The 27,497-nt window shown below is 50.8% G+C and overlaps 1 protein-coding gene across 2 annotated transcripts in view; it reads right to left on the reverse strand.

Annotated features, from left to right (window-relative positions):
* Positions 1–1,682: 1,682 nt before the first annotated feature.
* The window catches only part of KCNIP3 (potassium voltage-gated channel interacting protein 3), a 78,547-nt gene continuing 52,732 nt past the window's right edge, over positions 1,683–27,497 (reverse strand). For both annotated transcript variants that reach the window (XM_040496664.1, XM_040496665.1), the window contains 7 exons: positions 13,275–13,399; positions 12,701–12,770; positions 12,414–12,484; positions 6,027–6,134; positions 5,220–5,324; positions 4,497–4,559; positions 1,683–3,835 (listed from right to left, as the gene is read on the reverse strand). In XM_040496664.1, the coding sequence (XP_040352598.1) occupies positions 3,788–3,835; positions 4,497–4,559; positions 5,220–5,324; positions 6,027–6,134; positions 12,414–12,484; positions 12,701–12,770; positions 13,275–13,399 (590 nt within the window). In that variant the 3' untranslated portion in view covers positions 1,683–3,787. The remainder of the gene's footprint in view (positions 3,836–4,496; positions 4,560–5,219; positions 5,325–6,026; positions 6,135–12,413; positions 12,485–12,700; positions 12,771–13,274; positions 13,400–27,497) is intronic.

Below are 27,497 nucleotides of genomic sequence, written 5' to 3' on the forward strand. Positions count from 1 at the left end.
AAAAATCCTTTCAGGGCTCTGCTTACATCTTGAATTTCCACATCCACTCAGTTCCTGGTCCAAGAATGCTTTACCATTTGGGCAGTTCAATGATGCTTCTAACAAATTCTTTTATTCTAGATTTTTAGTTGTTTTAGGTGGAAGGAATAATCCAGATACCCAGATACTCCATGTTATTGGAAACTGAAAAGCCTATATTTTTAAGTGTTAAACCTTGCACTTCTGGGGGGTAAACCCCTCTCTGTCATGATATATTGCATATATCATGTACATCTAATATAACATTGTTGAAAGGAGTTTACTGATATTTCTTACATCTTTGTTTCATAGTTGAGGATGTCCTGTAATTTTTTTTCTTATCCTATGATTGATTTTTTAAAAATCCTGGTAATACCAGTCTTTAAAATGAGTTGGAAAGTGTTCCCTCCTTGTCTTCTATGTCAAGACCCAGAGAGACAGAAACAAAGAGAGAGAGAGAGAATGGGACTTGTCCCAAGTTCAGGCCCAGGTCACGACTAAGGTCTCCTGTCCCTGAACTCAGGGCTCCTTCTGAACCCCTCACTGCCACCCAGCCACACAGGGGGCATAGCCTGGTCACCATCTCTGCACTGGGTGTCCAGGTGAGGAAGGTACTGAGTCAATGAGTGGAAAACAGATGTAGAAATGGATGGATGGAGATAGATGGATGGATGGTGGACTTTCCTGACTCTGAGCTCTGTAGCCCGTCACGAAGTAGGTGATTCAGTGCTTACACCCAGCTTACAGCCACTTCTTGGCCCCGTTTTTAATAGCTGGGAGGACCTAACATCTTTTAGCCCAGCTTCCCCACCTGTGCTCTTTAGGCTGTGACCAGAGTGAACGTGCTCGGCATGGAGGTCAGCCGATGGCAAATGCAGGACATCCCATCCTAGACAGCAAGGTCAGGGCTTCCTTACCTGGATTGTGCCGAGGCCCTGGAGCTCAGGCGGAGTGGAGCCTTTGGTGTGTGTGATGGTAAAAGTGGGTTCCTGTCGTCTCTCCTCCCAACTATTGTTGAGATGCCCACCGGCCAAACCTGGTGACTCATGGAGGCGTGGGTCTGTGTTCACTGTGGAGGTGATGTCACGTGGCCTGGGGTCTGGTCGTTGAAGCAGACGACCCCAGAACCTCCTTCCTCCCCATCCTTGAGTGGGGGAAACCCCTTCATCTCTTCCCTGTCAGGTTCTCACTTCTTGCCCCTCCCCTGGCATAATCCAGAGCTTACGCTTTTGAAAATAAAACCAGGAAAGGAAGATGCCTTCAGATAGATTCTACTTCTGCCCTGTGACCTGCACCCTCCAGCCAAGGGGGCACGGCAGAAATGACTTCCTGGAACTGGAAAAGAAAAATGGTCTGGGAATGAAATACAAGTAGCACCTCAAGAAGTCACCCTGCCCCACTGGCTCTGCATAGGTTGCAGGACTGGAGCTTCTCGTAAAGGCTTCCCAACTGTGGGCCTCTCTTTCTTCCCGACTCCGCCTTCAGTGATACCACAGTGAGAGCCTGAAATCCAGCGAGCGTGGAAATTGGCAAATGCTACAATTCGGGGAATGCAAAAGACATTTACCAGCACAGCACTGGGCAGGAGCCATGGCTAATAGCAGCAGGGATGGGAAGGGCTGTACTGAAATTCAGAGTTGGGATAAAGCCAACAAGAGTCCCTCTTCTTTGTCAAGTTTATTTTATTAAAATATACAGGACTGAATATTTGTGGGCGCTGAGAACAGGAACCACCCTCCCAGGCTGCGCCCAAGGGAGACACTTCTGCCATGCAGACATGCGGCCAGTCCGCATCCCAGCGTGGGAGACAGACCCCTCTTGGTTGGATGTGCAGCCAGTCTGGCCCAAGGCCAAGAGGGGCAGGGGCACGGTGGTGACCCTTTCCTATGGCCTTAGCCCCTTAGAAGCACAGCTACACCGGCTGGGAGGGCTGGGCTGGCGGTGGATGGAGAGGGAGAAGCTCCCTGAGCCAGGGAAAGCTGATGCCCTCCTGGAGGAGGGAAGAAAGACCCCCGAGTCAAACTGGAGACGGGGTGTCAGTGCAACTCCGAGGGAGAGGACCACCTGTGTGTGGGTGCCAAGGGGTGCCCGCGGCCAAATCAGGCCAGTCTCCACAGCCTCCACCATCCCACCTTTCCTTTGAGGGCCCTGCTCACCCTAGGGCCAGGCCTGAGCAGAGACGGGATGGCAGCCGGTGGAATGTATTGTATGGGAATGTTCCTCGGAAAGGCCCATGCTACCTGGAACTGGGTGCCTTCTTGGGGAGCCCTGGACGGGTGGGAGCAGCTAATCTCTCTCTCCTGGAGGTTTCTGTTGGCCTACGATTCAGCCTCAGGCCCCTCAGCCATCATTCCTGGCTCTGTCTCCAGGCTGACATCAGCCTCCATCCCCAGAGCAGAACCCAGTCAAGGAGAGTCCCTGGGGTTTGTGCTTTTGAATGTTGGTGGGCTGGGCTGGGGATGGGCTTTGAGCCCCCACTGCTCTGAGGCACAGAACTGACCCCCATGCTTCTTCCCCAGGGCTGCCTGTACTGGGGCCACTGCAGCCCAGGCCTCAGCTCACTAGCAGGGCCTGATCTTGGAAAAGCAGAGTGTCCCTGGCTCCCCTTGTGGGCTGCAACCTGAGCCACTCTGGGTGTTTGTGCTTTTTGTAGGGGGCTGCGTGAGCCTGTGTGTGGAGGCGTGGCCACACTGCTTCAGGACCCTAACCAGGAAGTGGTAGTGGGGATGCTCATCCAAGCTGGGGGCCAAGGGAGACAGAGGCTGACAGGAAAGGAGGGAGAAGCCCCTTCTCAGGCCTGTTCTGCCACCTGGGCTCCTTGGCTCCCAGTCCCTGATCTTTGTGACCTCTTCTCAGGACCTATTAAGACCTTGGGGTTGAACGCTCTAGTGCTTGAGGCGAATGGGCAGCCCTACCCACTTCATTCCGACTGAGCTAGGACTGGGGCAAGGGAAAGCTTCTTCCATTTCAGTGGACTCGGCAGACAGTTCCCCTCCAATTCTCCACCGAGAAGCCCAACCCCCAAGCTTGAATATCCCCCTTCCCAGGACGGACGGAAGAGAGTCCATGGGCCCCTTATCCCTGGAGCTTGCCCAGCTCAGTGGAGTGGCAGGCATCTGGGACCCCAGGGCAGCGTTTCGAGGCGACAGCAGCCTGTCTCCATCACCACCTCTTTCCTAATCCCCCCTCCCTTGATCCTGCTGCCCCTTCAAGCGTCCTGTGGGGACAGGCATTCTGGGAGTGTAGTCAGTGGGCAGAGTGGCCGGGGGACAGGAAGGCCAGAGTAGCCCCCGGAGCCTGGCCCATGTATGGTGGGAAAGAAGGGTGGTAGGAGGGAGGGGTGAGGGGGCTCACACCAGAAGGGCCTTTGGAGACTGGAGCCTCCTCTGTAGGGGATCTTGAGCACTTCCCTGGCAGCACCCCATGGCCAGCAGCCTGCAGACACTGCTCTTTCAGTGCCCAGTCCAGAGGCAGCCCCACCCCGCTGGCCTGGGACAGGGACTAGCCGGGGTATGTGGTTCTCATCACCTGGATCCAGCTCCCAGCCAGACTCAGCCCCGCCCTGACCTCTGCCCACCCCCCACCAGCCCAGAGGAATGGGCTGTGTGTGTGTGTGTGTGTGTTTATGCGTGTGTCCAGAGCAAACTGTTCACTTTTTCAAATATATTAGAAAAAAGTTTCTCATGGAGGCTGCTCCTGGCAGGATTGAGGTGTCTTTGGGGGCAGAGGTGGCAATGGCCACTCAAGTACCCCTCCCCACCGACATGTCCTAGATGACGTTCTCAAATAGCTGCATGGAGCTCATGATGTTCTCATCCTGTGTGGAGAGAGAAGGATGAGAGACCTGGTCAGACCCTGGGTGGGCAGGCCGGGACAGTGCCCAAACTGGTCCTACCTTGAGCAGGTTCTCGCCGGGGACTCAGAACCCTGCGGCGACCACTCTGTCTGTCTCACTGGGTGAAGGGGCGGCTGGTGAGTCATAGCCTGTCTTCAGCCCCACGGCCTGACTGCAAGCCCATCTGGGGGCTGCTGTCTCACTGACGGACAAAGTCCCCTGGCTCTACTCAGATGGAGGCCAGGGGCACCTGAGAGGCCACTCTGGGAGCGACGCAGATGGCTGAGGCCGGTGGAGGCATATGCCACGCTCCCACTCACGCACAAGGCTGCTCTGCAGACGAAGGTCACCTGCAACGCTGGGGGAGGCTCCAGGCACCTCTCTCACTGCGTGACCCTGTCCGGAGGGCCAACGGCCCAATCATCCTCCTGTTGCCCCACGTCTGTCCCCTCTGGTGTGAGGCACTATAAGGCCGTCCAAAGGATACTGAGGCCACGGGCTGTGGGTTGTAGGCTGGCATGGAGCAGGTGGCAAAGGGATGGGGCCCAGACAAAAGTGTGAACGTGGAGTTTGGAGGTCGGGAGGAGCTCGGGGACTGGCAGGGGCAGGACCCTGGGTTCCCTTAGCTCCGGATGCCACCTACCTTCTGACAGGTCTCCAGGAACTCATCAATGGTCACCACCCCATCCTTATTCCGGTCCATTTTCTGTAATTCAAGCCACGCCCTCAGTGAGTCTGTGGGTCGCCTCCATCCCGGCCTGTCCCATCTATCTCCTACCCTGGATCCAGGCCACGTAAAGTGCCCTCCCTAACTACTTCCGTGGCACAGCTGACCTCTCTGGCATCTCCCCAGTCTGTTCCCCACACCCAGCCACTTCCTAGAAGCTTTCTTGGGCTTACACTTCCAAGAACGCATCCCCATGCTCCTCTGACCCCCTCACCTCCCTGACAGGCAGCCAGGGCAGATGGAGCAACTGAGGCACAGGAGGGGCCACCGGCCAACGGGAGGTGGAAGCTTCAGCCCCTTTAGTCCCCATGGACACAGAACAAAGGCACCACAACCCCACTCCTCTTATGGAGTTTCTCTGGAGGAGCTGGGAGAGCTCTTGGAAGGCACCGGAACACTGGCCTGGTATGTCAGTTGCCCTGGAATCTACAAGCCCTGGCTTGCCCTGTGATGAGGTTCAGGGGCTCAGGGAGTGGGGGATCCTGACAACCAGCCAGGTGGGGGGTGCCGGTTTAACCTCCTTGTGGGGGGAGTGGGGCTCAGAGAGGGGAGTGGCTTGCTCAGGGTTGTCCTAAGAGGAGGAGCCCCCTCCCTCCCCTGGCTGCCCTGCCCCTCCAGGCCCAGGGCTGGAGCACTCACCTGGAAGAACCTCTCCACGTGCTCCAGAGGCGCGTCCTCCCTCAGGATCGGATAGGTGTGGCGGCCCATCATGTCATAGATGGACTTCATGATGGCCAGCATCTCCTGGAGCAGGGCCAGAGGGCCAGGCATGAGCCTGGCTGCGAGGATGTAGGGGGGTACCAGGGCCCCAGGAGAGGGGCTGCCCCAAAGGGTGAAGGCACTGCCAGGGCAGCAGTGAGTGAGCAGGCGGGGTGTTCAAGCTGGAGACAGACGAGCTCACCCCCATCTAGTCTATTCAGTGCAGGCCTCTGATTCTCCAGAAGTTGGAGATAGATTTTGGTGTTCCGTCTCCAGAATTTGAAATTGTAGCGACGATTTCATACACAAAAAAAAATGTTTGGGCAAAACAAAACCTGACTGTAGACCTGTGTGGTGAGGTCCCCCACCTGCCTTAAGGGTCCACACTGCCCCCTTGACTGGGGGGAGCTGAGGCCCACTCCTCCTCCCCCTGTCCCTAGCTTCTCCAGTTGTGTCTCCCTCAGGACCTCCCTGTGAGAGAGAATGATCTGAGAATACTGGTTGAACCGGTGAGGGGCACACCAGCTCCACAATCCCCTGCACCCCGATGTCCAGGACCAAGAGCCTGGGAGAGGAGGAGAGCCCCTGGCTGCTGTCCCCTCCAGGATTGAGCTGAGAGCCGTGTCTCTGGACAGGAAAGGGAGACAGGACAGTCAGGGTGGCAGGAGAGTGGAGGAAAGAGGCTGGGAGTGTGGAGCAGTAGAGAGGAAGAGGGGCAGACGGCCACCACCCTCGACCGCCCTGTACCTCTTTGGTGATGTAGCCATCCTTATTAATGTCATAGAGGTTAAAGGCCCACTTGAGCTTCTCATGAACTGTTCCTCGCAGCAGGATGGAGAGGCCGACCACAAAGTCCTGTGGAGGGAGGGGAGGGTGAGAAGTCCGATGCCCAGATTTTACTTCCGGTTTGCTGTGTGCCTTCACACCTCTATAGGTAAGGAGCCTTCATTACAGAGCAGGCTGATGATGTCCATTAGGTCAACACCTTGTGAGTGTGTGCATGTGTGTGTGTGTGTGTGTGTGTGTGTGTGTGTGTGTGTGTGTATGTGGTGGGAATGGCATGGTGGCTGGTGCTTATCTTCTCAAATAAAGATATTCAAATACATGGTGTCTTAGACCCATTTAATGCATGGCTACTGAAAGAGAAGACCTTGGGTGCTCTTTTAATAAAGGAGAATGTTCTACTTTTAGTTTACCAAGGATCTGCATGTCAAGGTGCTTGAAAACTCATGGCTTAAAAGCTAAACCAATAGTGCTCAGCTTTGGGGTCATGACATACCTGTGTGTTGGAATCACCTCTGAGGTGTGACAGAGAATTTATTACAATGTTATAAGACATAAATGTTCCAGTGGCTTCTGTGTGAAAACTCCAACTGCTCTTAGCAGTTGGTGGAAAAGCAAACCCTCCCTTCCATTTCCCGGAAGGCTTGCAGGTTGAGCCTTCTCTGCCCCACAGGGTCCTCCCAGGTTATTCTGAAAGAAGGCAGCAGAGAAGGGCTGTCCCGGAACAGGAAGTGGAGAACGGCAGATTGGGGGCGGGGGGGGGGGGGGGGGCGCCGGGGCGGGGCAGGCCGTGCACCAAGGGTTTTGGTTACCACTCAAACCTAAGATCTTCTGGATCTGAAGAGGCCTGTACCACAAGAAAGAGAGACTAAGGGAAACAGAGGAAAGCAATCTGGAAGAAAGAAAAATTATTCCAGGAGGAAAAAAGACGTAACAAAAATGACCAGAAGTGAAGGTTGGAAATCTGGCATCCCTAAAATAAGAATAGGATGCTACAAAAAGGGAATAATTGACAACGAGAAAGAGCTCCTGGGTATTAAAAATACAAAAGCAATGGGCGCCTGGGTGGCGCAGTCGGTTAAGCGTCCGACTTCAGCCAGGTCACGATCTCGCGGTCCGTGAGTTCGAGCCCCGTGTCGGGCTCTGGGCTGATGGCCTGTTTCCGATTCTGTGTCTGTTTCCGATTCTGTGTCTCCCTCTCTCTCTGCCCCTCCCCCATTCATGCTCTGTCTCTCTCTGTCCCCAAAATAAATAAACGTTGGAAAAAAAAAAAAACAAAAGCAAAATGACAGACTCAGAAGAGGGTTTGGGAGAGCAAGTGGAATCTTCCATAAAGTCGTGTGAAAAGGCAAAAGAGCTGGAAAACAGAAAAGAGGACAATGAGAGGTCTCCTATAGAGCACACAATGCCCAAGCACCAGGGGCTCCCAGAACCGAGGAAATGGAGGAAAGCCGGTTAGAGAAGACGAAGGACCCGCCAGGATGGAAGACCCGGGAGCGTCCAGGTCCTGCCGAGGCCAAGCACGTGGAAACACGTGTGCATGGAAACAGCCCACAGTGTTGCCTGTGGGCACAGGTCATGATGGCATTTCAGTAAACCAGGCGCAAAAAAGAGGATCCTACAAGCTTCCAGAGAGAAAAACAGAACCAAATGGACAACACAAAAGCAGGTCCTGTACACAGGGTCAGGACTGGGCAGGTTTTGCAAGAAGTGAGGCCACCACCGCTGGGAAGGAGGACAGCTTCCCACCGTAGCTTTGCTCCCACACAATGTACCGAGCAAGAGGGAGAATAGAACGAAGATGTTTCCAGACATCCACAGGCTCCAAAGTTATCTCCCACATACTCTTTCATAGGAAGCTGCTGGAAGCTGTGCCCCTGAAAGGACAGAATAAAGCAAGGACGAGGGAGATGAAGAATTCCAGAACCAGGAGACCCACCCGGGGGAAAGGGGAGGAGGTGGAGCCAGTTGGAGGCTGAGGAGCGTCCTCAGGGAGATGCCCGTTCGTTCATTCGTTCGTTCGTTCGTTCCGAGACTGGAGAAAGGCCTGGAGGTGAATTCATGACGAGGTCACAGACCCCGGGCAACTGAAAACCCAGGACCACTGTTAACTGGAGGCAAAATAAGAATGCGCGGAAAAGAAAAACATAATCCGCTCACCAGAAGGCTGAGCGGGGCATCAAATTCACGTCATCAGAGTAAAACCACGGTCCTTGTCCCACCTGAATCCTAGCATTCTGGAAAGCCAGGGGATGGGAAAGGTGTATGCGTATGGGAGACCCAGCTCTCATCCCCACAGCAGAGAGCGGGTGGTCTAAAACTGGGTAGCCAGTGGGGCGCCTGGGTGGCTCAGTCGGTTAAGCTTCCGACTTTGGCTCAGGTCTTGATCTCACAGTTTGTGGGTTTGAGCCCTATGCCGGGCTCTGTGCTGACAGCCCGGAGCTTGGAGCCTGGAGCCTTGGAGCTTGGAGCCAGTCCTTGCAGAAGGATTCTGTGTATCCTTCTCTCTGCCCCTGCCCCACTTGTGCTCTCTCTCTCAAAAACCAATAATAATAACAAAATTTTAACCGGGCAGCCAGGAAGCAGCAACAAGCATACTATGCGGACACATGGAGACGAATGGTGCAAATCCCCTAAAGCAGCAGAAGGGGGTTGCCTCCGCAGGTGTGTGGGTGGGTGGTTAACAGCTGGTTTTCCAGAGCACATCCTGTAAATCTACTGGACTCTTAAAGCCTGGTGTGTATAAGTGAAGAAATTGAAAACGTTAAAGGAGAAAGGTGATAGTTCTTACGTGCCCAAGTGTGGGGAATAATCACTGAAGCTCGGGCATGATTTAATGAGGAGTTGAAGCGTCCCTGAAATCACGTCACTGGGGTCTGACGGGCTTTCCCGGTGGGAGGCAAGGGCGTGCAGTCCGACCGGGGGCAGCAGGGAATGGCCCGTTCTAGTGCGGGCCGCCGGAGGGTGCTGGCAACACCATCCCCCTGTCTTGTCTGCACACACCCAGGTCTGCCGTGTACAAGCCCTCACGGTCAGCCACAACCGAGGAACGCCTCCGTTCCATGTCCCTAAGAGTGTGGGTATGAGAACAGTGGTGACGGTACCAGGAGGGAGATGTGTGGCAATGTCCTCTGGGAGACCATCCATCCTCCCTAGCACACAGACGCCCTCCTGTCCCGCCAGCACACGTTGGAGTACTTGGCAGTTCCAAACGTCCAGCCCCATGGTGCCTCGGTGGCTCGGTCGGTTAAGCATCCCACATCTTGATCTCAGCTCGGGTCACGATCTCAACGGTTCGTGATGGAGCCCCACGCGGGGCTGAAAGCACGGAGTCTGCTTGGAATTCTCTCTCCCCTTCTCTCTCTGTCCCTCTCCCGTTTGTGCCCTCTCTCTCTCTCTCTCTCTCTCTCTCTCTCACACACACACACACACACACACACACACACACTAAATAAATAAGCAAACGTTTATTAATTTCCAGCCCCACACAGCACAATCTCATGTGGAACTGTCACTAGCTGTAACTCCTTGATCTTAACTCCGAGGCATGTGACGTCCATCGTGTCCACAGCCCCTGCTCTGCGGCTGTCCCTGAGGCAGAGCACAGGGAGGCTGAGGGTCTCTGCAGTGGCACAGTGACACAGAGAGGCCTCGGTTTCCAGGCTAAGGCACCCCTGGGTGCACATGAGCGGCATCCAGTGGAGCACACAGGAGGGGCTCAGCCAGAGGGGGGAAGCAGAGGTTTGCAGGCATAAGCTAGTAACTATAACTCTGCAGTCGCATGTGGCTTGGCCAGTGAACAGCACAGGGAGTGGGTTACTGCAGGGGGAGGTAAGGGAGAGGCAGCCGTACCTTCCTCCAGACACACAAGTGGGCCTAACTCTCCAAAGGAGCAGCAGCGTGCTGGTACAATGAGTGGGTCGAATACAAAAGGCCCTAGAAGGCACAGAGGGTTGTGATGCATCGCAATGTACACATGTGGCCCGTGCCTGGGCTGGGGAGGCCAACGCCAGGCTCCCTCCTGTGGGCGAATCCCAGAGGACCCAAGAGGAACAGAGCAGCGGGCAGACCCTGAGGTGGGCCACGGGACCACTGCTCCCGCTTGGTGAAGATGAGGTTTGCTTGTGTGCTGTTTTGTTCACCTTTAATTAATATGTGTCTTGTCTCTCAAAAACAGAAAAAAAAAAAAAAAAGGATTGGGATCATTGTAACTATCAATAAGCTGACCTGACTTTCTGTTTTCTTAATTAAAAAAAAATTTTTTTTAATGTTTATTTATTTTTGAGAGACAGAGAGACAGAGCAAGAGTGGGGGAGGGGCAGAGAGAGAGGGAGACACAGAATCCGAAGCAGGCTGCAGGCGCTGAGCTGTCTGCACAGAGCCCGATGCAGGGCTCGAACTCACAAACTGCGAGATCACGACGTGAGCCAAAGCTGGACGCTTAACCGACTGAGCCACCCAGGCGCCCCTCTTAATTTTTTTTAAAGTTTATTCATTTATTTTGAGAGAGAGAGAGAGAGAGAGAGAGAGAGAGAGAGAGTGCAAGTGGGGGAGGGGCAGAGAGAGAGACAGAGACAGAGAGACAGAGAGAGACAGAATCCCAAGCAGGCTCTGCACTGTCAGCATGGAGCCTGATGCGGGGCTTGAACTCACAAAACTGTGAGATCGTGACCTGACCGGAAACCAAGAGTTGGACGCTTAACCGACCGAGCCACCCAGGCGCCCCCTGACTTTCTGTTTTAAGGGCACATTGAAAGATTCAGTCTGAGGCAGTGAGGGGGGGTCAAGAGTCACCTCCACCTCTTGAGGTCCTTCCAGCCATGGGGATCCCAACCCGTGGTGCACCCAGGATTAGGGCCTGCTGATTGAAAGGTCCCTGGGGACATAAGTGCCCTCCTCTCTTTCTGAAAAAGCTTTCCTAGAGCAGAACACTGCAGTCAAGAAGGTCCTTAAGATAAGCAAACACACCCATATGAAACCGGAGGAAAGGGTTTCATGGCAGAGAAGCAGGCGGAAGGCCTGGGAGGATGCCACAGATGTAGGACCTTTTGAGAAGGTGCCTAGCAGAGGGGCTTCGGCACCGGTGTCCCTAACCCCGCCACTGACAGCACACCCCACCTGCCTACCACCTTAAAGGGACCACCAGACCCCTCCCTCAGGGGGGCGAGAGCAAAGACCACAGGAGGGTGACAGAGACCTTCCTGGCCCCCACCACGCACTGGGCCCCTGGTGAGCTGTTTGATCGTCTGATTTCCGAATGAGAAAAACTGTCTCACAGAGCCCTGGCTGGGTCCATTACACGAGTGCTTCTCACACTTTATTCCCAGAACTCTTCGGTGCCCCTTCAAGGATACACGAGAGACTGGTCACAGGGTAGGACAATCAATTTCTCCTGCGTGCCCTGGTAATGCTGGGGTTTTTACTGTGTGCAGGTATTCCTTTAAAATAAAACAGATGACAACACTGTAGGTTTACACAGGCACTAGCCCCAAGAGTGTGGCCAGGAGAGGGTGGGGCCCCTGTGGTCACAGGGCAAGGCTGTGGCCTTGGGCCACCCCACCCGGTCTGCCCCTGTGTCAACGTGCCGGCTGGCTGGCGGCATAAAAATAAACTGAGCAGCATTACCGACAGGTTATTATTACACCCCGGCTCGTCCAGGGGCTTTCTGAGCCCGGCCCGCTCGTTCCTCTGCTTTCCTGTCAGCTGCCCTTGGCCCTGGAAGCCGAGCAGGGTGGTTATCGATCAGGCCCAGCTCTCAGTAAGGTTCTCCTCTCTAAAGAGGTTTCAGCTTTTCGCCTGCAGCTATTTTTGGGGCCTGGGCTCCACAGACGGGGCCTCTCTCAAATGGTCCCGTGTGGCCAGCCTAGGTGCCGCCCACGTCTCTGCCCGCCCCACAGAGCCCGGCAGGGCCCTCCCGGGGGGGGGGGGGGCAGGTGTCACTCACCAAGCTAGCTCAGGCTGGATGCTCCCCCTGTTTTGTGGCAAGGGATAGATTCTGGGGCTGGGCGCCTGCAACCCCCACTATTAGCACGGACCCCAGAGTTAATCCTTGCCCCCTTTTCAAATGCAAATTCACGTGTGCCTCAGAAGCTCCCTGGGCTTGGCAGCCCTGGAATGGAAACAAAGGCTGAATGAGAATAGAGTGGCCAGACTGTCCCTAACTTCAGCGAGGCCCAGGGCCAACAGGGCACAGTCCACCCATTCTCTGGCTGACACACTGGATCGTTTACACCCAGGATCATGTTTGGGCCACTGAAAGGCCCGAGAGGGTGGCACCCGGGCAGGGAGATCACCCGCCCCCACTGTGGGCTAGAGGGGCAGGGGGTGTGGGAGGGGGCAACGGGGACCTACCTCAAAGCGGATGGCCCCATTCCCATCGGCGTCGAAGGCGTTGAAGAGGAAGTGTGCATAAGTGGTGGCATCTGGGGAGAGCAAGGGCAAGGGCTGGGGTGTGTCGCCATTCCGGGGCTGGAGTGCCCCACCTTTCCAAGAGGACAGAGGCAGCTCCAGGCTGCAGGCAAAGGGTGGAGGCAAGGATCCCTTCCCCTTTAAAGGTGACACCCACTGTTTGTAGAGGTGCCATGGGGGGCGGGCGGGGAGGGTTGGGAAGAGCCAGGGGGGACTGGCCTCAGACTCACCTCCCTGAGGGAAGAACTGTGAGTAAATGAGTTTGAAGGTGTCTTCATCCACCAGGCCCGTGGGACACTCCTGCAGCAGGAAGCCACCTCCTCAGTGACCTCAGCCATCCCTAGCAAACCCCCCCCCTCCCCCCCGCCCAAACTCCACAGGGTCTGGCCTTGCCCCTCCCTCTGGGGATACCTGCTGCTTGAGATACTGCTGGGCTCTACTGAGGCCCGAGCTGGGAAAAGCCTAGCGGTGGGGCAGGGTGATGCAGGCGGGGGGGGGTGAGTGGGAGGGTGGCGGCTTGTCCCTTCATGCCAAGTTGGTCCCTCCCTATGCTCCTCCCCTCTGCCAGCATCAGAGACACACAGCATGGAAGATGATGCCTTCAGAATACTGATTCTGGGACTTGACCCACCCCCAGACAGCTCTCCCACAAAACAAGAGACCCATCAAGGCCCCTGGGGTATTTGCTGTGCCCTGGAGAAGTTTTTAGAAGGTGCCCCTGGGCCAGGGTCTCTCCTGCCTGGAGCTTGGGCCAGGAGGGCTAGGTGGGTCCGGGCCTCTCCCAAGGGGATGGGGAGCACTCACGTTCTTGAAGCCCCTGTAGAGGGACTGTAGCTCCTTCTTGGTGAACTTGGTCTGTGCCTGCAGCTGGTCCAGTCCCTCTGGCTGGTGGCGCACTGTAGATAGCTCCAGCTCACTGTCGCTGCTGTCTGGAAGGAGACACAGACCCCGGAGGGTGGAACAAGTGCCCTTGCTCCTTCTCTTGCTCTATTGTGGGCACCAGGCCATGGGCTAAAGTAGGGGTGGAGGAACTCTCCTTACGTGACTACCAGGTATGGCTCCTCGGGCTGTGCGCTGCACAAAAGGTGGGGCTATGGGGGAATGACATTCTCAGGAGTTGTGTCTCATGGCTGCTCTGCTGCTTTGCTCCTCACATAGAGTTAGCTCTCCCCACTTGCCTCACCTCGAGCATGTCCACCCTCTCAGCCACATGTGGGATGGGGGGGGCAGGAACTGGTCTGATCCTAGAGAGACACTGAACAAAGGGAGATAGATGGGAGGAAAAAAAGACAGCAAGACAAGCTCAAAGGACCTTCAGGCTTCAAGACCCAATTCCTGGACCACCTCCTCCATGCTGCCCTCCCTGATTTCCCCCCAGGAATGGGGAGGTCACCCCCTTGGCCCATGTAGCCTAACATGCTGCTCATTGGCTATATTTGGTATGAGGCTGTCATTCACACCTGGGTAGGAGGTCAGATCTCAAGGGCCCATAGGGCAGGGACCAGACCTAGCCTTTAATAATAACACATCAAAATGTTAATTAACCATGGTTACCTTTTGGGGGGGGGTGCGGAGGCAAATTTCAGGTGATCTTTAGTTTTTTATTTATGATTTTTTTTTTACATTTTTCTAACATCCTTTGATATGGCGTGCATCACTCTTACAACACAAAATAAAGCTACAGACAAAACAGCACTGAGCACCTACACCTTGCTGAGCAGCATGCTCACATAATTAAAGAACTTTTCACCGAAACGAAAAGCAAGATCCCCACCCACTGCACTGTCAGCATCCCTGGCCTCCCCTGGCATCCTGCAAAGCAAAATGGTAAGCCCATGACGATCTCATAAGCTGCTTGCTTGTCCCCACCGCAGGGTAAGGGCTGCGAGCCTCCCTGAACTGCCCACCCTGTGCCCACAGAGCCTAGTGCAGTGCCAGACATGGAATACTGCTAACGGGAGCACCCTGAGCCCTGTGCTGGGCTGCCCCATTCTGGGCCTCTCCCATGAGTACTGCTGGCTCCCACTGAGGGCCACCGTGCCCTGCAAAGGTGCCCACCAATCAGGCTGTTGCCTTGGTCCATGCACATGCCTGATCTCCAGGATAACCATTTCATACCTTCCGTCTGTTTAAATTCCCAGTGCCTCCTGCCCCATCCTTACTCACAGGATGCTTCCTACATCCCTGAGAAAACAGAAGCCACAGAAGAAAATTTCTCCCCACATCTACCGGTCTACCTGTATTGGCCTAAACATCCTCTTTCCCTCCTCCTCTGGGAATCACTGTCCTGGTTCCTGGCCAAGGCAAACCCTTCCGCGTGCACAGTAGGTCCCAGACCCTCTCACTGTCTCAAGCATGTGACTGCAGCAAGTTTCCCCACTGTTTCCTCTTTACCCATCATCTTTTTTTCCTCTCCCTTCTGGATCATTCCCTCCACCATGTGGACATACTATTGAATCTGGCAATCCTTTGTCAAGTTTAGTATCGGTAAATTTTGGAAGCCAGTGATTCTACTCTGAATAAACATCCCAAACAGAATCTCAGCGAGCTAAGGGGACTGTACATTGACGTTCACGGCAATAGTATCTTTGATCGGGGAGTTGGAGGCATCACAGGCAGGACGGGTGGGCACAAAATGGGGGATGCACACACAGCAAGGCGAACCATGCAGTGCGTTAAAGGGACACACAGCAGCATAAATAGATGTTAAAAATTGGTTGCTTACTTCAACTAAGAGGTAGGCATTTCAGAATGGATGAAAAAGCAAGACCTGACTGTATGCTACTTACAAAAAGGATACCTTAAATCAAAGCCACAGATGTAAAGTAAGAGTGGAAAGGAATAAGAAACCTGGTGTGGCTCTATTAATGACAGACAAAGTAGACTTCAAGGCAAAGGGTACTACTAGAGACAAAGAGGAACGTTTTATAATGATATAAGGATTAATTCATCAAGAAGATAGTGCAATATGAAATATATACATATACCTAGCAACAACTTTAAAATACCTGAAACATTGGGGCGCCTGGGTGGTGCAGTCGGTTAAGCGTCCGACTTCAGCCAGGTCACGATCTCGCGGTCCGCGTCAGGCTCTGGGCTGATGGCTCGGAGCCTGGAGCCTGTTTCTGATTCTGTGTCTCCCTCTCTCTCTGCCCCTCCCCCATTCATGCTCTGTCTCTCTCTGTCCCAAAAATAAATAAACGTTGAAAAAAAAAATTAAAATAAATAAATAAATAAAATACCTGAAACAAAAACATTCAAAACTAAAAGGCGATACAGATAAACCACAATTTCAATTAAAGTATTTAACACCCTTTTCCAGTAAATGGTACCATAAGTAAACATACAAAAGACGTGAAAGACACTCTCAACCAATTTGATCAAATTAATATTTATAGAACCTTCTGCCCAACAACTGTAGAATACATATTCTTTTCAGGAGCACATTCTGTGGTTACTAAGACAGACCAGATGCTGGAATAAAAAGCAAAATTCTGACCACAATGGTATTAAATCGAGATCCCCCGAAAAAAACAAGAACAATAAAAAAAAATCCCAAACGCTTGGAAATTAAACAACACACTTCTAATGAACTCAAACATCAGAGAAGGAAAATCACAAGGTGAGTTTTGAAATATTTTGCACTGAATGATAACGAAAATACAGCAAACCAAAAATTTCTGGATGCAGGTAAGTCCGTGTTTAGAGGGAAAGTTATAGTTTTATGTTACTTTATTAGAAAGGAAGATAGGTCTAAAGTCAATGATAGAAACTTCTAGATCTAAGTTTTTCAGAATCCAGGAAAAGAAGAGCAAATTAAGCTCAAGGTCATTAGAAGAAAGGATATAATAAAAATAAGAGTAAAAATCATTGAAAAAAACCAGATAAACATGGAGGAAAAACCAATAAAGTTATTAAGAAATCCAATAAGTGAGTCATAGACTAGGAGTCTTTATGGCCTGGATTTAGGCAAAGAGTTTTTAGACATGACACCAATAGCATGATCCATAAAAGAAAAGTTGATAAACTGTACTTTTTAATAACAACTAAAACTTTTGCTCAACAAGAGATACTGTGAAATAAAAAGGTAAACTCCAGACTGGGAGGAAATATTTACGAAGCATATATCTGATGAAGGATATCCAGATTATGTGAAGAACTCTCGAAACTCAACAGTAAGAAAACAACTCAAGTTGGTAAGTGGGCAAAGACTTGGTCAAACACTTCACCGTAGAGGACATACCGATGGCAAATAATCCCATAAAAAGGTGTCGAACACCACTGGCGATTGTGGAAATACAAATTAAAACCACAAGGAAATACTACTCTATGCCTCTTTTTTTTTTTTATGTTTATTCATTTTTGAAAGACAGAGAGAGACAGAGCACAATAACTTTTACGCAAACGTTTAGAGCAAATTCATTGACAGTCACCCAAAGCTGGAAATAGCCCAAATGTCCTTCAACCAGGGAGTGGATACATCATCTGTGGTACATTCACCCAGTGGAATATCACTCAGCGATAAAAGTAAACAAGCTATTGATATACGCAGCAGCATGAATGAACCTCGAGTGCATTAGCAAGTGAACTAATCCAGACTTGAGAGGCTGGTTAATGTATGACATCTGGAAAGGACGAAATTATGGAAATCACGGGGAAAGACGATACAGCAGCGGCTACTAGGGGCTATGGAGCAAGGGACGTGTTGATGACAAAAAAAAAAGGCAGCCTTAGAGAATTTTTTGTGGGGATAGAATTGTTCTATATCTTGATTGTGGTAGTGGTTACATTATTATGCATTTGTCAAAATTCGGAGAACTGGGCACCAATAAAGGGGACCTATATGTAGAGTAGAAACATATTAAATAAAAACTAGATAACTGCCTACAGGAGAAGGACGTGTGATAAAAGGGAAAAAAATAGCAAAATGAAAGACGGGTTCTCTTTTTTTAAAGGGGGTTTCTCACCCAGCGCAGAGCTCAATGCCCAGTACAGACCCCAAAGCAGGGCTCATGACCCTGAGATCAAGACCTGAGCTGAGATCAGGCGGCAGATGCTTAACTGACTGAGAGGGGTTTTAAATGGGTCAAGACTGGGGAGCCTGGGTGGCTCAGTCGGTTAAGCGTCTGACCAGCTCAGGTCATGATCTTGCAGCCCGTGAGTTTGAGCCCCGTGAGGTTCTATGCTGACAGCTCAGAGCCTGGAGCCTGCTTCGAATTCTGTGTCTCCCTCTCTCTCTGCCCCCTCCCCACTCACACTCTCTCTCTCTCTCTCTCTCTCTCTCTCGAAAATAAAGATTAAAAATAAACATTACAAAAATTTAAATGGGCCAAGACTGGTAATGTCCCATGAACATTACCATGACTGGTAATGGCCCCTATGGGCCAAAAAATAAAAACAAAACAAATATCCTAAACTTGTTGCTATTTCTTCCACTGAATAAAAAGCAAGAAAACAAAACTTCCTCGAACCTTACCATCCCCTCCAGCTATTTCTTTTTTCTCTTCTTCTTTAACTCTCTGTCTTTACTTCCTCTCCTAGTCTCCCCTGAATGAACTTACTCCTAGGGGGCGTTTACCCCACCACTCCATACAAACTGCTTTTCTGAACAATCACCGGAGACCCATGTTACTAGTCCAGTAATCTTCACTCCTCAATCACACAAGGACCGTACAAGAATGAAAATTATAGTGACAATATGGCTGGACCTTGAGGACATTGTGCTAAGTGAAATGAGTTAGGCGTAGAAAGACAAATACTGTATGGTCTCACTTATACGTGGAATGTAAAAAAAAGAAACTACATTTATAGGTACAGAGAGTAGGTTGGTGGTTGCCGGGGCTGAGGGACAGGGGAAATGAAGAGATGTTGGTCAAAGGGTATAAACTTCCAGTTATCAAATGAGTAAGTTCTGGGGATCTGATGTACAGCGTGTAGACTCTAGTTAACAATACTGTGTTGTATACTTGGAAGTTGCTAAGATAACGGATCTTAAATGTTCTACCGCCACCACACATATGCAGGCATGCGCACGCGCGCGCGCACACACACACACACACACACACACACACAAAGGGTAATTATGTGACATGATGGATGCATTAATTAACCTTATTATACCAATCGTCTCATAAATTTACGCAATGTTGTATGTCAATTATATCTCAGTAAAGCTGGAAAACCAAACGAAAATTACATGCCCATTTCACTTTTGAATGTAGATATAAAACCTTACAATTTTTTTTACATTTATTTATTTATTTATTTATTTATTTATTTATTTTTAAATTTTTTTTTTTTTTCAACGTTTATTCACTTTTGGGACAGAGAGAGACAGAGCATGAACGGGGGAGGGGCAGAGAGAGAGGGAGACACAGAATCGGAAACAGGCTCCAGGCTCTGAGCCATCAGCCCAGAGCCCGACGCGGGGCTCGAACTCACGGACCGCGAGATCGTGACCTGGCTGAAGTCGGACGCTTAACCGACTGCGCCACCCAGGCGCCCCTACATTTATTTATTTTTGAGAGACAGAGACAGAGCACAAGTGGGGGAGAGGCATAGAGACAATGAGACACAGAATCTGAGGCAGGCCCCAGGCTCTGAACTGTCAGCACAAAGCCTGACATGGGGCTCGAACTCATGAACCCGTGACATCATGACCTGAGCTGAAGTCAGATGCTTAACTGACAGAGCCACCCAGGCACCCTGAATGTAGATATAAAACCTTAAACAACATGTTGGCTAACTGAATCCAACTGTACTAAAAAAAAAAAAGTACACCACGATCAAGAAGGTTTTATCTGGGGGCGCCTGGGTGGCTCATTCGGTTAAGTGCCCAACTTCAGCTCAAATCATGATCTCACAGTTTATGAATTTGAGCCCCACATCAGGCTCTCTGCTGTCAGGGCAGAGCCGGCTTCAGATCCTCTGTCCCGCTTCTCTCTGCCCCTCCCCCACTGTGTTCCCCCTTCCCCTTTCAAAAATAAATAAACATTAAAAAAATAAGGTTTGGAGTGTCTGGGTGGTTCAGTCAGGTAAGCTTCTGACTTTGGCTCAGGTCATGCATGATCTCACGGTTCGTGAGTTCCAGATCCATGCTGGGCTCTGTGCTGACAGCTGGGAGCCTGGACCTGCTTCAGATTCTGTGTCTCCCTCTCTCTCTGCCCCTCCCCCCACTTGCATTCTGTCTCTCTCTCTCAAAAATAAATAAACATTAAAAATTTTTAAATAAAACATTTAAAAAGTTAAAAAAAAAGGTTTTATCTGTAAGAGTATACAGAGGGAAAATCATATGATAACCTTAATACAGAAAAGGCATTTGATAAACATCCACATCTATTTATAATTAAACACTTTAAGCAAACTAGGATAGAAGGGAACTTTCTTAACTTGATGTAGCTTATATTTGCAAATAACATATTTATTTACAGAAAATATTAGATTTAATGGCAAAGACTTAGATGAATTCCCTTTAAGATTTGGGACAAGCCAAAGTTGGCCACAATTACCACTAATTGATATCCTGCCAGTGCTCTAAGGAAATTTCAAAAAAGAAAGAAACAATTTAAGAATTGGGAAGTAAAGGATAAAACTAACATTACTTGTAGATGTTCGGTCCCTACAGGGACAAAAAAATCAATATACATGAGAGTTTAGTAAGGTTGCCAGATACAAGATTAATTTACAAAAATCAATAGCAATTTTCTACACCAGTAATAACCACCTAGAAAATATAATTAAAAATATAACATTCATGGGGCACCTGGGTGACTCAGTCAGTTAAGCATTCCACTCTTGATTTCGGCTCAGGTCATGGTCTTATGGTTCGTGAGTTCGAGCCCCACATTGGGCTCTGTGCTAACAGGGTGGGGCCTGCTAGGTGATTCTCTCTCCCTCTCTCTTTGCCCCTCCCTCACACATCCTCTTTCTCTCTCTCTCTCTCTCTCTGAAAAATAAATAATAAAACACTTAAAATATACATATATAACATTCATGACAGCAATAAAAACTCAAAAGTATCTAAGTAGTGACCAAAACTCAAAGGACTTCTACATGGAAAGGTAATCCGAACAAATGAGACATTCCATTTTGGATAGGACCGTATAATATGAAGATACTATTTCTCCCCCAAAGTTATCTACAAATTCAACACAATTCCAATTAAAAATCCAGTTGGACTTTTTGAGGAGCCCAATAGACTTACTCTGAAATATACATGGAGGAATAAAAATCCATAAAAATCTAGAAAGGAAGAGTGAAAAGGGAATTTTTCCCATTAAATACTAATATACAGTCACAGTCACTGTAATAAAGCTGTGTGGTTGGTACAAGAACAGACAAACACACCAAAAAAAACCAGACCCAGCGAGCTCAAAAAAGAGACGGAGGTATAGCAGGAACTTCACAGAAGATTTGTGGAAGGGTCACAGAGTTTAGTAGGTGGCTTTAGGAAAACTGGCCCAGCACAGAAATCTGGGTCCCATTATTTTTTTTTCTTTTTTTAATTTTTTTTTTTAACGTTTATTTATTTTTGGGACAGAGAGAGACAGAGCATGAACGGGGGAGGGGCAGAGAGAGAGGGAGACACAGAATCGGAAACAGGCTCCAGGCTCCGAGCCATCAGCCCAGAGCCTGACGCGGGGCTCGAACTCACGGACCGCGAGATCGTGACCCGAGCTGAAGTCGGACGCTTAACCGGCTGTGCCACCCAGGCGCCCCTGGATCCCATTCTTATACCACATGCAAAAATGGGCTCCAGATGAACTAAAGAGCCAAATGTCAGAGATAAGCTATTGAGTTTAAATGTGAAAGAATCTCTTGCTATCCTACGGATGGGGAAAGACTTCTTAAGACTTCCGAAGTTCAAAAACCAGAAAGGAAAATAAAAAGTGGATGAATTCGATCACATCAAAATGAAAGATTTCTGTTTTAAAAAGGGCACCGTGGCTGGTTAGAGACAACTCAACAGAATGGACGAAGACAGCGTACAGTGTTTTAAAAAAAAAAAACAAAAACAAACAACGAAAAAAGAATATCTGGAATAGATAATCATCAAAAAAGGAAACTGGAAAGATGAAGAAATACATGAACGATGGCTCAACCTCATTAATAAACAGGAAAATGCAAATTACATTGAGAATGCAACAGCTAGATTGGCAGGAAATAATAACAATGAAATAAGCAAGCTGGCCAATCCTTAAAAGCTGGCTAGGGAGAGAACAGAGGTCAATGGGAATTTTTAAGCATGCTTGTGAGCAGCTAACCTGTACACGCACACACTGGGGGGGGGGGGCGGTTATTTGCATTTTCATGCTAAGGCTGCATACATCTGCATACCCTAGGGGGCAGTAACCCTCCCCTAGGTACATGTGCTTGAAAAATAAGAGTGCAGCCACCCCAGTGTTCTACCATAACAATAGCTTGGGGGCACCTGACTGGCTCAGTCAGTTGGGCATCCGACTTCGGTTCGGATCACGATCTCACAGTTCGTGAGTTTGAGCCCCGCATCTGGCTCTGTGTGGACAGCTCAGAGCCTGGAGCCTGCTTCATATTCTGTGTCTTCTTCTCCCTCTGCCCCTCCCCTGCTCTCTCTCTCAAAAATAAATAAACATTAAAAAAAAAAAATAGCTTGAATTGACCGCAGGCCCACTGACAATAGAACAGATAAATAGATTGTGGGACATCCACTGGATGAAATGAACTGGAACACATGGCAATGTGGATGAGTTAGAACATACTGTTAGATGAAAAACCAGTCCTACGAGACCAGTATGATTCCATTTCTTATAAAATTCAAAACCAAGAACAGCCAAACAATTTGTAGGGATACGTAAGAGATAAAATGATAAATAAGAATGAAAATCCTGGAACAACAAGTGCAAATCTGGCTGGTGGTAACCCCTGGGGAGGGAGAAGAGAAAGTCAAGAGAGGGGCAGGCTGGTGATGTTCTAGTTCAGACAGTGGAGGTGTGTGTGGGTGGGCAGGATAGGCTCATTGGTGTTTATTATTATTTTAAGGCACATATAAAATACATATTTGAATTTAATAGAGATTAAAGTGTTAAAAGTAATTAGAGTCCCCAGAACAAGAGAAAATGAGAGAGAGAACACTACAGTGTCCCAACTCTATATGGCAGCCTTACAAAACACCGCTGGTCTGGACCAAACAGGACACTTGGAAGATAAGAAAAAGACAGTAATCCCCAAAGAAATGACCAACGAATACAGACGGGCAAGTTAGAGATGACCAAACTGAAGAGGCTAATAGGTATGCAAAGAGGTGGTCAAAATCATTAGTATGATGTTGGGATGAGCACTCGGTGTTGTATGGAAACCAATTCGACAATAAATGTCACGTTAAAACAAAAACAAAAACAAAATTAGTATGAAAAATGCGTCTGAGAGCAACGAGGAAACAATGTTACACTCATTGAATCTGCAGAATGGAAGAGCTACTTTAAAAATCAAGACTCAGTTGGGGAAGGAGGGCTAACTTTTCCTGGGCCTCCAGACTCCAGTAGCAGGCCGACTCCGGCCTGTCATCTGCACTTGGATGTCTAGGAGGTTCTCAGATGGAGCATTTCCAAACTGAGCTCTTGACCTTCCCTCTCCCCAACCTTCAGCCACAGCCTTCCCCAGCTCGGGGGACAGAGACTCCATCCTGTCGAGTGCTTGGGCCAAAACTCTGGGCATAGATCTTCCTCCCAGCACTCAATCCACGTGCATGGCCAGCCAGCTCTAACTCTCAACGTACATCTCGCCTCTGACCCCTTCTCCCGCGTCCGCTGCTCCCACCCCGGTCCAGGGCTCCGGCCATCTCTCCAGGCATGTTGCCCTCCTTCTGCCTTGGGTCCATAGGTCTAGTTTTCAAATAGTGCTGAAGGAAGCTGCTCAAAACATATCCTTGTGTATTCCTGTGTTCAGCAACCTCCCCCAAGCTCCGAATATAAAAACCAAAGCCCTTAAATGGCCAATAAATGTGCCCCCGCCCCCAGCTCTGACCTCATCTCCCAGGTCTCTGCCTTTGCTCCCTCTGCTTCAGCCATTCTGGCCTCCTTGTGCCCGTCAAGCCCACCGGGCACACTCCCTCTGCAGGGCCCCCACTTGCTCTTCTCTCTGGCTCTACTGCTTTTCCCTCGGAACCCACACCTGCTTCAGGCATCTCCTCGAATGTTACCTCCTCCGAGATGCCCCCTCCCCATTCCTATCTATCCTTCATCTCTGTTCCACTTTTGTCCATTCGGCCATGATTCCCTGGCAGACACATATTTCTCTGTTTACTAGTGGTCCGGACTGAGTTGCGTCTCTCCCCCAAATTCATACGTTGAAGTTCAAAGCCAGGGCTTCGAGGTAAGACTCCATCTGAGATTGTGGCTAAGGTGCTTTGAAGCCACTAGATATGCAACAGTTGAGGCACTGACCTGGGGAGGGAGGGGGCTTTGCCCAAGTGCCCCATCCTACAGCAACAACAACAGAACTCAGGCTCCTGTCCTGCCTTCCTATCCCACAGAAGCCACCCACAAGGAGCCTGGCTCTCTTCTTCCTTTCCCAGAGCCCCGCCCAGGAGCCTTGGGCCTGTCGGAGGGGAGGACGAGGACTCTACAGAGCACATAAGGAAGGGCGCCTACCGCAATGAAGGGCCTGTTAAGTGCGTTCTCCTCTCCCACTAACTTCTAGTACATCGTTAGTGACGTGTGACGCTGGGGGGAATTTGGGCTAGCACGTTTTTGGCAAGAAATAACAAGAGGTAGGACTTTTAAAGTGCTTACTCTGTGCTGGGCGTTGCTTTACGAGAGTTTACACACAGGCGCATATTTAGTCCTTACAGCAGCTCGATGAAGGAGGCTTTGCCCACTTTGGATCTGGACCCAGGCAGCTGCCTCCACTCTGCCTTGCTGGCGCCCTCACTGTAAGAGGCAAGGACGTGTCCGTGGCTCCTTGGCCCTGCGGAGTTAGAGACGCATCCGGGACAGGCGTGCCAGAGTTGGTATAGGTCCTGGCTCTGCCACTCCTTGGCTGGATAACTTCAGTGAAGTTACTTACCCTCCCCAAGCCTCAGTTTCCTCATCTACAGAGTGGGCCTGCTGTTGGGGACAAACTTAGGAGATGCCCAAAGATAGCACTCACTAGATGCGGGCTGCTGTCGTTGTCGTCAGCCTCAGACCTGGAAACTGCCTAGGGGTCCCGAGGAACAGACAATTTACAAAGGGTGGCAGACCCTGCCAAGGAGGACGCCAGCCGGGGTACGGAGAGTGCCGGCTGGCCCCCGGCAAAGGCAACAGAGGGCGCTGGGTGGAGATACAGAGCAAGAGAAGAGTAGGAGTAATGGCCACCCCTCCGGCCTGCTCAGAGCCAAGAGGCCGCTGTGGACCCGGCAAGTTCCCAGGCCGCCTCTGTCAGCCAGGGCTGCGAGGCCACCTCAAAGAGGGAAGAGCAGGGGCAGTGGGTCAGGCCGTGCACACCTCCATCTGGGTGCCCCTGATTCTCCCCTTCACACTTCTGTCTCTTCACACGCCTATACTCCCATGTCACAATTCAGCCTCCCTGTCCCCTCCCCAGCCAGAGGGGTCTCCCGTCAGAGGGCACCTGCCCAGGGATGTCCTAAAGAGAGGGCCAAGCCCCTGCATCACCTGTGCTCCTGGTGGCCTCATACTGCCTGGCATACAAAGAGTGCTCACTAAATGTGTGGTGATCGCGGCATATAATTTATACTTACTCAACACCTGCTGTTTGCCAGGCAGTGCTGGGCACGCTTTGGGGCCATAAGTGTATCGACGCAAGTCACTGACACCGTTGGAAAGGCCATATGGGGTGGGGACGGGGACACAGAAAATTTCAGAACAGTGTCACCTAACACAACCCCAAGGGCCAGGGGGCCAGAGCGGTCAGGGAAAGTTCCCAGGGGAGATGGTGCCTCTAATCCAATGCCCCACTTATAGACGAGGAAACAGAGCTCACAAAGGAAGAGGGACTTTTCCAAGTTAATGACAGCATGTCAGTGACGAAGTCAGGGCTGAAAAGCAGCTGTGCTAGGCCCTGGCCACCTAGCCCCTACTGCTCCTTCCAGAGAAAGGCTTCTCAACCTCACTACTGACATTTGGGCCTGATCGTTCTTTCTCGTGGGTCCCGTCCTGTTCGTCGCAGGATGTTCAGCAGCATTCCTGGCCTCTACCCACTAGATGCCAGTAACACTCTCTCCTCAGTTGCGACAATCAAAAACGTCTTCCGACATCACCAGATGGCCACTGCGGTGCCACACTGCCTTCAGCTTGAGAGCTACGAGTCTAGAACTTAGGAAATCCGGACTGCGAGAAGAGACACGGCAGCCAAAGTCAAGTTTGGGGCACAGATGTGGACAAAAAGGTCTGGTGTTAGGCTTGCAAACAAGCACCAAGGATTACCAGCCCAGGGTCACTTTTTACTGGTGTGCCCTACCCCTGGAGTCCCTTAGGTTTGAATTCTGCTTTTAACTTTTCCAAAGTGCTTTAGTTCACTACACCCCTGGGAAGCGGGTAGGGGAAAACATGCTTTTATCCTAATTCTACAGATGAGGAAATTAAGGCTCAAGAATGTTAAAGGCGCCAAAGTCACCCAGTAAGCTAGTGGCCAGACGAGGCTGGGACTCCCCCCACGGAGTCACCCAGAGACACACACTGACAGGAGACTCAGGACAGACAGAGGACCTCTCAGCTTCAGCAGCTACTTCTAGAAGGCTGCATCCCTGGAACCCAGATCTATTAGTTCCTAACAATCCCAGGGGCATTGTAACTCTGGTGTCTCACAGATGGGAACTACGGAAGCTCAGGGGGGACAAGAGACACACACACAACGACACGCAGCCCCATCTAACAGTCCCTTAGACACCGCCTGGCCAATGGGCCTTCCAGGCACTTAAAGGACATCACTCCCCATCAACACGGAACATCTGGAACGTCTAACCCTCGCCCTCTGATGCAGGGAGGCCTGTTTCAGTGAGAGAATGTCTTCAACCACGAATCAGTCCTGTTAGTGCCAGTAATCACTCCATTGCTAATCACTGGTGATGCCAACGGCTCACAAAGTTTGCACATTTATTACATGCCAAGAATGGTGCTGGAGGCCTCAGAGCCCCACTGACTAGTTACAAGTCTGCCACGGCCCACTTCACAGGTGATGAAACCGAGGCTCAGAAAGGGTAAGGAAGCTTGACCGCCAGCACGTGTGGGTGGCAGGATCCCAGCTCAGATTTGGCGGACACGGAGGCTCCGCTCCTCCCACCGCCTCAAGACACCACAACTCCAAAGGGCACAGGTGGCTAACTGTACCAGAAAGGAGGCACTCTGTTCGAGCCTGAAGCGGGTTTTTTGGGGTTTTTTTTAGCAGGTTGAATAAAGCGTCGGTAGTCTCGGGCATACTATCCACCTTGCAAAGAAATCCCTTTTTCCTTAGACGTCACCAAGGCAAATTTCACAGGCCCACACCTGGGAGTTGGGATCAGGTAGGAAGGTTTTGCAGTACCAAGTAGAATGAGGCCACTAGTCCTCCTGGCCCCTGGTGGCCCCACAACGGTCCAGGAAATGGGGAAGATGGATGTAGGGGCTATGGCTTCCCTGAGCACCAACCACCATCCACACCCACCGAAGACTCCAGGTGGGCAAAAGATAGGGTATACAGGATAGGCTAGTGGCCTGTGGGAGGCGCGGGTCCTCAGGGGATGCTCATCCCCCATCTCACCCCAAGCAAAGGCATTTCCCATTCATAGATTCCCCAGCCAGGGTCACCATCCAGACAAGTGCAGGCCCAGCGTGGGCAATTTTCCTCTCCAAGTAAAATTTAAAGCTCAAGGTGGCACCTCTCAGAACCACCTTGATCACATCCCTTCTCTTTGGGTCCCACGAACTCACCTAGAAAAGGTGTGATGGAGCCTGATGGCTTCTTCGGGGCACATAGCCGTGGACCTCAGGTAAAGAGCCGGCTCTGGGCTCTGAAGGCAAAATGGAGGAAGGGCCTTGCTTCAAGCCCTTGTGCCCTGTCCTGCCCTCAGAGGAG

This window comes from Herpailurus yagouaroundi, unplaced genomic scaffold, assembly GCF_014898765.1.
Source record: "Herpailurus yagouaroundi ecotype Mexico unplaced genomic scaffold, PumYag 188, whole genome shotgun sequence".
NCBI lineage: Eukaryota > Metazoa > Chordata > Mammalia > Carnivora > Felidae > Herpailurus > Herpailurus yagouaroundi.